The following is a 10,719-nucleotide window of genomic DNA, read 5'->3' as shown; positions in this document are numbered from 1 at the left end:
AATTTTTTATTGATGGATGGGTTCAAACTATAAAACATCAGAAACTCTCTGGTGGAGCTTACATTCTCCATAGCGAAGTCAGACCATCATTCAGGACAACTGAAACACCTCATCAACCATGGGTTGCTATTGAAAATTTGGGGAAAGTATTGGCAGGACATTGTGATTGTATGGCTGGGTAAGTTTTTAGAATCCTAAAACTTACTAATATCTTTCGAAAGTTATTTAATCAATGTTTTCTTAATCAACATCTCACATTTTTAAAATAATATATATTTTTTCAAGAAATAAGATTAATTGTAACATATAAACAGTCCTTATATTTTTCTTACACCCTTAGCATACAGTACAGTATTTTTAACATAGCTAATTAGGTCTTAAAAAGTCTAAAATTCTTTCTTTATTCAGGCTTGGTGAAACATGTTCCCATGTAGCTGCAGTTCTTTTCAAGATTGAAACAGCAAACAGGATTGGAATGACTCATAATGTATCAACTGATCTTCCATGCAAATGGAATCAAAACTTCACAAAAAACATAAACCCATCTCCAGTTTCTAAAATAAATTTGTACAGCAGTAAAGCAAAAGAGAAATTGAATTTATCAAGAAAATGTTATGATGTTGAAGTGACACATAATGACGAAATGGATTTCATTAAGAGTTTGTCAACAATTAAAACTAGACCTGTAGTTTTGCATCTATTTCCTCAATATGATGGACCATTTATTGAACATAAGGTTTTTGTACCAAAGCAGTTGCCTTCAAGCTTAAGAGAATTTTACTCTCCAAAATACATTGATCTTACTGCTGAAGAGTTAAATAAGATTTGTACTGAGAAAAAGCAATCACTAACTCTTTCTGCAGATCAAATTTTTTATGTTGAGGAGGCAACAAGAAACCAAGCACAGTGTGAAGCATGGTGTCAGCAAAGAGCTGGTAGATTAACTGGATCTTTACTAAGTGAAATCTACAAACATGCTATAAATGATACAACTTCATCATCACTTATAAAAAATATTTGCAATCCCTCGTCAATCAATCTTCATGCTCCACCAATTAAATGGGGTAAAGAGAATGAAAAATTGGCTTTCCTTTTATACCAATCTGTAAACTTGGATGGAGTCATTGGCAACCAGCAGATTAGCTTGACAGATATTTCTTTGCATGAGGTATTTCAGGTTAAAGATGTTGGTTTTTGCATTGATTCCAATATGCCATGGATAGGAGCATCTCCTGATGGGATAGTGACATGTGATTGTTGTGGCTCTGGAGTGCTTGAAATAAAGTGTCCCTACTCTTTGAGAGAAAAGTCACTTTTAACAGAAATTAAATCTGGTTCCTTTTATGTATTTGAAGATAATAACCTATATTTCTTAAAAAAAGACCATAAATATTATTTTCAAGTTCAATTAGAAATCAGAGTAACTCTAAGTCAATATTGTGATTTTATGATTTGGACTCCAACAGAGTTTTTAGTGATTCGAATTAAACCAGAGGTTGATTTTATTGATGAAGTTCTTAAAAAAGTTACCATGTTTTGGGAACAGGAAATCTTACCAGAGCTTTTAACACAAAGAATTGAAACAACTAAATTGAAAAAACCTAATAAAAAATGTTCATCCCCTAAAAAACAAACATTATATTGTATTTGTAAAAGACCATATTGTTTGTCAGATGATATGGTAGCTTGTGATGATTGCGACAATTGGTTCCATCCATCATGTATAGGCCTCAAAAAACTACCTAAAAAAAAAGCCTGGTATTGTAAAGAGTGTCGAAAGAAGAAATAGAACAGGTGCATATATTTTATGTATTGATTGTTTTAATATATGTTTAAAAACAATTGATTTTGTCTTAAGTTAATATTAACACAGTGTTGGCTTACTCGTCAGCCATATGTATATTTTTATTTTGTTTAGACCCCTACCATGTTGTTACTTAACCTGTTAGTCATAATATGTGTTCTGGTTGGAGCTCTAGCACAGTGTTGGCTCACTTGTAAGTATATTTGGATTCTAATTGGACCTCTGATGAGGTGTTGACTAACCGGTAAGTGGTTATGTGTATATTTGTGTTTTGTGTCGACCTCTGGCGCGGTGTTGGCTCACTCGTAAGTCATTATGTGTGTTTGTGTTCTGTGTCGACCTCTGGCGCGGTGTTGACTCACTCGTAAGTCAATATATGTGTGTTTGTGTTCTGTTTCGACCTCTGGCGCGGTGTTGACTCACTCGTAAGTCATTATGTGTATAATTTTGTTTTGTATTATTGTTATAATTTTGTTTTGTGTTATTTGTATGTGTGTTATTGTTGTGATGTTTTGTGTTGATAGACAACTTGGCTTACCTTCTCGTTGGTGTCTATTGTTACAAATGATTATTAGATAGTTTCTTTACTGAAACTCACTACTTCTAATCATTTACTAAAAGCCAAGAAACATGTTTTAAACTAAAACATATTTTTAATGTTGTCATTTTTAATCTTTAGGGTTGTTCTTAGGTCACAAAAACAATCTCACAAAGTAAGTTTCTTCTTTATTATTTATTTGGTCACATTTTTAATTTTTCACATTAACATAATACATAAGACATTAATGTATAATTAATGTTTTCAGCATAAATTGGTTGCATTTTCTTTAGTAGAGTTTCTGCTGTTGTCACTGGTTTTGGAGAGCACCTTCGTGAATGAAGTTAAAAAGTCTTTAATGTTAAGCATTTTCTAAAAGCCAAGACAAAGCCAAGTCGTTAATCCTCATACCATTTGCTAAAAACTTTATAAATATTGTTACAATGTTATAGTTCAAATTGTTATAATTAGTAATTTTGATCATTTCATTATTATACTGTGAAAAATATTTTTTATTTATAACATTTATTCCACATATATTTAAAATATGCGGAAAAGATATTACTCTGTGGAAAATTTTAAGCAAAATATAGAATTTTTAAATATGATTAGAAATCAATATGTAGTATTTTTGTTAATATTTATTGACTAGTCTGTAAACTGTGCAATAATTTCAAAATGATTAATTAATTGAATTCCGTGATTCCTTTATTCATATTGGCACAGATTAATTGTAATATAACGCGAAATTTCGTTCTAAAGAGTCAAGTAAAATCTCTTCAGCCTGTAAAATAGATTGTTCTGTCTAATCCCGACAGATTTAAAAATGAAATCTTATATTAAAATTTCTTTTTTACATATTTAGTTACATATTATAATCATTGTTAGAATGTAAAGTAAATGTTGCGTTTGAAGTTGTTGTCATTAGGCAAATAAACAGTCATCGCCTGTCCCTTGAGGTTTTTTTTCGGACTTTCGAATACAAGCGCCGTGTAATTTATGTATCACTTATTGACATAGGTATTTTATATTATTTATAAAATAGTAATTTGATCATAAGTACGTAAAACAAGTAATTTGATCTATTCCTTCAGACCGGTTGCGTGGACACAGTGGAGCAACTACACCAGGTACTTTAAGTGCACGTCTCTTTAACTGCGATCTCTTGAAAGATGTATATTACTTTCATAGCAATTAAAAGTAAGAAATCTTTTTTTGCGTAATCATATCGCGACGTTAGAATTATCTTGTTCTATCTCCACATTTTTGAGTTTTGAGATAAAACGATTTGAAAATAAGGATTTTAGGAGACGGCATATAAATTTTTTTTTATAATTTATGTTTTCTCGGCAACTTTTTTTTTTATGTCTTAGATTTCAATACAGTAGAAAAACATTATTCTGAGGTACACAACACTATCGATAACTCAATTTTTTCAAAAAGTGGAGATAGAACAAGATAATTTTAACGTCGCGATATACGTGCACTTAAAGTACCTGGTGTAGTTGCTCCACTGTGTCCACGCAACCGGTCTGAAGGAATAGATCAAATTACTTGTTTTACGTACTTATGATCAAATTACTATTTTATAAATAATATAAAATACCTATGTCAATAAGTGATACATAAATTACACGGCGCTTGTATTCGAAAGTCCGAAAAAAAAACCTCAAGGGACAGGCGATGACTGTTTATTTGCCTAATGACAACAACTTCAAACGCAACATTTACTTTACATTCTAACAATGATTATAATATGTAACTAAATATGTAAAAAAGAAATTTTAATATAAGATTTCATTTTTAAATCTGTCGGGATTAGACAGAACAATCTATTTTACAGGCTGAAGAGATTTTACTTGACTCTTTAGAACGAAATTTCGCGTTATATTACAATTAATCTGTGCCAATATGAATAAAGGAATCACGGAATTCAATTAATTAATCATTTTGAAATTATTGCACAGTTTACAGACTAGTCAATAAATATTAACAAAAATACTACATATTGATTTCTAATCATATTTAAAAATTCTATATTTTGCTTAAAATTTTCCACAGAGTAATATCTTTTCCGCATATTTTAAATATATGTGGAATAAATGTTATAAATAAAAAATATTTTTCACAGTATAATAATGAAATGATCAAAATTACTAATTATAACAATTTGAACTATAACATTGTAACAATATTTATAAAGTTTTTAGCAAATGGTATGAGGATTAACGACTTGGCTTTGTCTTGGCTTTTAGAAAATGCTTAACATTAAAGACTTTTTAACTTCATTCACGAAGGTGCTCTCCAAAACCAGTGACAACAGCAGAAACTCTACTAAAGAAAATGCAACCAATTTATGCTGAAAACATTAATTATACATTAATGTCTTATGTATTATGTTAATGTGAAAAATTAAAAATGTGACCAAATAAATAATAAAGAAGAAACTTACTTTGTGAGATTGTTTTTGTGACCTAAGAACAACCCTAAAGATTAAAAATGACAACATTAAAAATATGTTTTAGTTTAAAACATGTTTCTTGGCTTTTAGTAAATGATTAGAAGTAGTGAGTTTCAGTAAAGAAACTATCTAATAATCATTTGTAACAATAGACACCAACGAGAAGGTAAGCCAAGTTGTCTATCAACACAAAACATCACAACAATAACACACATACAAATAACACAAAACAAAATTATAACAATAATACAAAACAAAATTATACACATAATGACTTACGAGTGAGTCAACACCGCGCCAGAGGTCGAAACAGAACACAAACACACATATATTGACTTACGAGTGAGTCAACACCGCGCCAGAGGTCGACACAGAACACAAACACACATAATGACTTACGAGTGAGCCAACACCGCGCCAGAGGTCGACACAAAACACAAATATACACATAACCACTTACCGGTTAGTCAACACTGCATTGTTTCTAAACTACCATCATTCTGATGGTGGTTTAGAAACAATGCTTTCACCTAAATTTGTCAATGCTGCACACACAGTCACAATCTTGTCGAAACTCGCTAAATCAGCTGAAACTGCTTCGTCTTTAATACTCTTAATGGTTCGTAATGGTATGATTCCTTTTAAAATGGTAAATCTATTTTTCATAAGTCCAATAACTCTCTCTATGTGGATCCTAACTGATGATATTTTTCTTGAATCTTCAACTTCTTTTGCTGATAACTGTGACTTTCCTCTTGTGAAAGCAGGAGTAATTAATTCAGTACTGCTCCCAACAGCAAAATCCTCTTTTAGAATAAAGCCGCGATCAGCTAAAATTTGATCACCAGGCATGTGATACTTCAATGTGTGAAATTGTGATTCTCTGACAATATGGACATCACTGGTTCTTCCACCCCAGCATTTGGATACAAAAGAAATAGCACCAAGTGGAGTACAGGAAATAAATACTTTGATAGTACAATGTTTTTTGTATTGGCTGTATAATTGTGCTCTTGACATTAAAGAGGATGGGGATTCAACAAAAATCTCAAAACAATCAATTATTGATGTTAATCTTGGGAACTTAGCTTTGAAAACTGCAGGAATAGTGTCAAACAAGTGATCTCGTTTTTGCATTTTGATTAAGCAATTTAACTTTAAATACATAATATCTATCCACTTCCAAAAATAATTTATGGCTGTTTGTTTTGCAATGTTGCATATAAAAGCAATCATTTCAAAGGTGTAATTATGTCTTAATTTAATTATACATACCATGATTTGATTATACATTTCTTCCTTTGAATTTCTCCCATCGCTAACTTTTGCAATTAAATATAGTAAAAGTTTTTCCAAAACATCAAACTCTAAACCCGTTAATGTTACACATTTTTCTTTATACATGCTAATGTTTGCATAACTAAATGGAGAACTTGGCTTTAATTTCAAATCTGACACTTCTAAACGAAGATTATATGTTTCTTCACGTAAATTATTCATTTCTACGTAAATTGCATCTCTTTCTAGATTCTCAATTGATGTTGTTGAATTTATTTGTGCACTCTGTTTTGGTGAATCAATTTCTTCTCTAATCAAATTAAAATCAATGTCTTCGCTAATTTCAGTTGTTGCTTCGTGTTGGTTCAAGACACTAACATCCTCCACTCCAGTCAATGCATTGTCAGTATTTATTTGTTCACTGACTTCATCAACCTGAGAGTTATTGTCAAGACTCTTTTGTACACGATATTCTAAAAAATATTTGCATGTTTCAGGTATATAGTAAATACAAATACAGACATTAAAAAAAAAAATGTTCTGATTCAACTATTTTTTTAGCAAGAAAAAGTTGTGAAAATAAATTTGATATTTCATAATAATAAAATTTGTGCTCTAAAAGCTATTTAACATTATTTTATCTAAAAAAAAGAAGCAATAAACATATAATTTATAAATGCTTAGTTTTAATGCATAACAAAAATAAATTGCAACATAAACAGTTTTTACAAAAACATTTTAAACAACAAGATAAATTATATACCAAGAGAACTGTTCAATCTATTTATTCTCCTTTCATTTCGTGACAACAATCGGTTTTGTCGGTGGGATGATTCCACTATACTTTTTTTAACACCTAACATACTCACTGATGGAACATAGTCAATATGCTTTTCAAAATTCTCTTTTTTTCCTGAAAGAAAAACATACTTACTATAAATAGAAATGTAAAAACAAAAAAACAAAAAAATAAATAAATAAGTTTAAGACAAATGTGTGATCAAATATTTAGGTCATTCAAATACAAAACTTACCAGATACAAAATGTTTTGAGCATACATAGACATGTTTTGTATTTGGCGACCAAAGTTTGTTTTTGCAAGATGAATCAATTCTACATATAGCATTAAGCCACAATCTTCTTCTCTTTGGATCAGCAGGCAAAATATAAAAACTCAAGTTCGGATGACTTTTAACATTGGTTGAACAATCAAAAACACAGCATCCTTTCACCATTTTCAAGCGCAATGTTTGCCCCCATACCATAATGGTAGCCGAATAGTTAGTTAATGTGACGTCAGCTTCGCCGCAAGGATTGGATATTAGCTTTAAAACTTGAATTCTCCTTACATATATTTCTTATCATAAGCTAAATTATATGTAATTATAAACAGAGAATAGATATTTAGAAAAAGAGCTTAATTTACAAACCGCATGTCTTTTATTTCCAAGCAACTTCAAACCACTTTTTTAACTTTCCAATATTCAGGGGTCCTTTTTGACAATCTTGACAAAAAAAACACATTTAAACAAGAACCTTAAAATTTAACATTTTCGTTCTACAACGCTATAACAACAAAATACAGTTTTTGTTACATTTTACAATACTATAAAATAAACCAACGCTAATATTATAAGTTATAATACTTTTTTCTTCATGGGACATTTTCTTAAAAATTTGATTTAAAGATCCTTAACGATGTTGAAATAGTGCGGGTTTCGAAAGCGGTCGATGTGTTTAAAGATGTGTATGTTTATACAAACAAAGGCGTTTGAAACTGCTAAAATGAATAATACAATTTTTTTGTAGTTAGTTCTGGAACTTAAACAAATGTTATAAATATACTATTTAAATGTGACATTTTAACTGTCAAAAAAAAAAAAATTATTAGAGTGCAATGTTTTCATCAAACTTTTTTTTTTTTTTTGCGAACCTTGCGAGTTCTAATTGTTTTCTTTTGAACCAGCATTTTTAATTTTAAATTGTATTCTTTTTGAACCCGCATTTTATTTAAAAATCTTTTATTTATTATCAATTATAAAATTTTTTTATTTATTATTACCATTATTGTTGTTATTATTAACATTACTGTTGATTTAAAATTAAATTTAACATAGTTTAAATTTTTTTTTCCTTCTCAATTTTCGAAAATTTTATTTCTTAATTATTTTTAACATAATGCCAAACTTTAATAAAAATTTTAACGAAATTTTATTTAAAAATTTTTAACTTTAAAATCTTATCAATCTCCTCTTAAACTTTAAAAAAAAGACATCCATAATTAAAAAATTTAAGACCGTCGCAAACACGTCAAAACCAATGCTGTTGTAATAAAACCCATAACACCTACAATTCTGGTCATTCAATAGAGGTCGTATACAAAAACTGACTTCAGTTTGAAGAGTTCTCTAAAGAAAATAAGCTTCAAAAATATCTGCGCATAATAGTCAAAATGGAATTTTTTCATTGAAATAATTTTAGATTGCGTATTTCATTTTTAATAGTAAATATGAAATATGCCTATATAGTTTGGAACGCAGTTGCCAACCTTCACTTATATATTATAATAATTATATAAAATGTTATATTATAATATTTATATATAATATTTTTTTTAATAATAATTATATTCAATATTATATTATAACAATTGTATTTATTACATATACGCATGTTCGGATAGTGATTTTATAATGTTTGATCAAAATTAGAAATAAACGCGCATAACAAAAAGTCAAGGCTTCCTAAAGTCAAGAAAAGTGACAAATGGTTTACAATGAAAAATAAAACAAGTTAAGAAAAGTGAATAACTCTTTAAACTGTTGCCACGACCGCAGCCATAGCAAGAGAACCGATTAAGCCCTTTCTTCCTTAATGAAACTTTTTTTGCATAATTTCATTTCAATAAAAGCTGTTTTTTAAAGGAGAATGTCTTTATATAGCAAAAAATCAGCTTTAATATACTTAAAAAAAGAAAATTTTTTGTTGTCAACTTGACGCAGTCTTCAAACCCAAATTTTCTTTCTTTTTTTTTTAAAAAAAGTAAAAAATAAAGACGTTATGGGTTTTTAAACATCTTCGAGATCGTCTATAAAACGCAAAGCTAAATTTTACAATTTTTAATAACAAAACAAAGAGATCAAAGGTTTTCCTTCGCAGAGCCTTAAGTTAATATAAAAAAGCTCCATTAAGTTTAATCGAAAATCGCAAAGGAGCCTAAGATCTCCTTCTGTTTTTTAAATAAATTTAGCGTTGCGTAATTAACGGACTATCCCTAACGAAAGTATTTTTTGGCAAAGTTTTATTATTTTTGTTAAAATTGATCAGTGTCATTGAAAAAATCAGGAAAAATCAGGAAAAATCAGGGAATTTTATTCCAGAATTCAGTGGCAACCCTGAAATAAGGTCGGCAATAAATTGCAGACTTTAAATCATTAGTGGTTTGCATCAGGTTGACAAAAAAATCTATTTCTGACTTTTTTATTGTTGAAGGAAGGAGGTAGGTTTGCGTTTACCAAAAATAAAGAAGAGAAAAATATCTTTGGTAAAAAGTTAAATCTTAAATTGCTACATTAAGTATTATCATTTATTATTTTATATATGTGTGGTATGTGTATGTATGTGGAGGAGGGACATGGCCCCTTTCTCTTCAACATTTTTTTTTTTAATGTAAAATGAAAACAAACCAAACATCATAGTTAGAGCTAAATATTAACAATTAAAATACCAAATTTATCGTTATATTATTAATACTCGATGTACTTAAGGATGGTTTTTTATCTTTTCTTGTAGATTTGAACATTTTACTCGCCGTCGCAAAAGAACAAAGGAAATTTTTCGAGTGATACGGTTCATATCTGGTACGCATTTTATATCTATTTAAAAACAACAATTGCCAATATGATTTTGAAAATAATAAAAATATAGCTGTCCGGAACCATAAAGCAGTTCAGGTTATATCTGTTCCACACCATCATTTTTATATTTATTCTTTATATTGTCAGTTTATTTTAATAATTTGTCACAACCGGTAAAAAATAAATGGTTTAAAAAACTTGGCGTGACATTTCTCTCGGTATTTTTTGAAATTTAAAGTTTTTATAAAGATCCACCTACCACACGTTTAATCGGCAGGTTAGAAGAGTTATTTTAATTAAAAGTAATCAAGATTTAATTCAAGAGCTTTTACCAAAATAATAAAATGCAAAATAAAAACATTTACTTGTATAGTATATACATTTTTTGAAAAAACAAATATTTTTACACATTTTTTTTTTTTTTTTCTTTTTTACATTTCTTCAATATTTATAAAATTACAAGTTAAGATATAATAATAAAAACAATTACAAGTGAGGATTTTTACTATAAATAATATAAAAAAAAGAATGCGGAGACTCGTAGAAGACCTTAAGGTCTTGTCGTCGAGAACCGCTACAAATTCGTTACAAATTTACGTGTTACATATTTTAAAATAAATAAAAAAAAACTGTGTTTAACAATATTAGAAGAAAAACATAATTTAAATAAAAAATAGAAATTTTCAAATAAATTTCCTATTAAAAGTATATAAGTATATTATCAATAGACAAAATGATTTTCTTAAGTTTCCTTTTATAAGAGGTATAAGTCCATTCATG

At 28.8% G+C, this 10,719-nt stretch overlaps 2 protein-coding genes across 18 annotated transcripts in view; one reads left to right on the top strand and one right to left on the bottom strand.

The window, feature by feature from the left end:
• Window positions 1-7,396, bottom strand: part of LOC136083850 (THAP domain-containing protein 11-like) — a 15,556-nt gene extending 8,160 nt beyond the window's left edge. For 3 of the 9 annotated variants that reach the window (XM_065803744.1, XM_065803745.1, XM_065803746.1), the window contains exons 1-3: window positions 7,116-7,396; window positions 6,845-6,994; window positions 6,079-6,554 (exon numbers count right to left, since the gene is read on the bottom strand). In XM_065803744.1, coding sequence (XP_065659816.1) covers window positions 6,079-6,554; window positions 6,845-6,994; window positions 7,116-7,347 — 858 coding nt within the window. In that variant the 5' untranslated portion in view covers window positions 7,348-7,396. Of the gene's footprint in view, window positions 1-4,277; window positions 4,677-4,794; window positions 6,555-6,844; window positions 6,995-7,115 lie in introns of those variants that run through there. The other 6 variants (XM_065803742.1, XM_065803743.1, XM_065803747.1 and 3 more) reach the window with 6 other exon arrangements.
• Window positions 1-9,989, top strand: part of LOC136083849 (uncharacterized) — an 11,814-nt gene extending 1,825 nt beyond the window's left edge. For 2 of the 9 annotated variants that reach the window (XM_065803739.1, XM_065803733.1), the window contains exons 3-7: window positions 1-178; window positions 409-1,794; window positions 1,919-2,229; window positions 2,484-2,517; window positions 2,636-2,957. The exon at window positions 1-178 is cut by the window's left edge. In XM_065803739.1, coding sequence (XP_065659811.1) covers window positions 1-178; window positions 409-1,789 — 1,559 coding nt within the window. In that variant the 3' untranslated portion in view covers window positions 1,790-1,794; window positions 1,919-2,229; window positions 2,484-2,517; window positions 2,636-2,957. Of the gene's footprint in view, window positions 179-408; window positions 1,795-1,918; window positions 2,518-2,635; window positions 2,958-9,874 lie in introns of those variants that run through there. The other 7 variants (XM_065803738.1, XM_065803731.1, XM_065803736.1 and 4 more) reach the window with 6 other exon arrangements.
• The last annotated feature ends 730 nt before the right edge of the window (window positions 9,990-10,719 follow it).

Source organism: Hydra vulgaris, chromosome 08 (genome assembly GCF_038396675.1).
Source record: "Hydra vulgaris chromosome 08, alternate assembly HydraT2T_AEP".
Classification (NCBI taxonomy): domain Eukaryota; kingdom Metazoa; phylum Cnidaria; class Hydrozoa; order Anthoathecata; family Hydridae; genus Hydra; species Hydra vulgaris.
The sequence above is the reverse complement of the archived record's forward strand: the minus strand, read 5'-3'. Positions and strand labels throughout refer to the sequence as shown.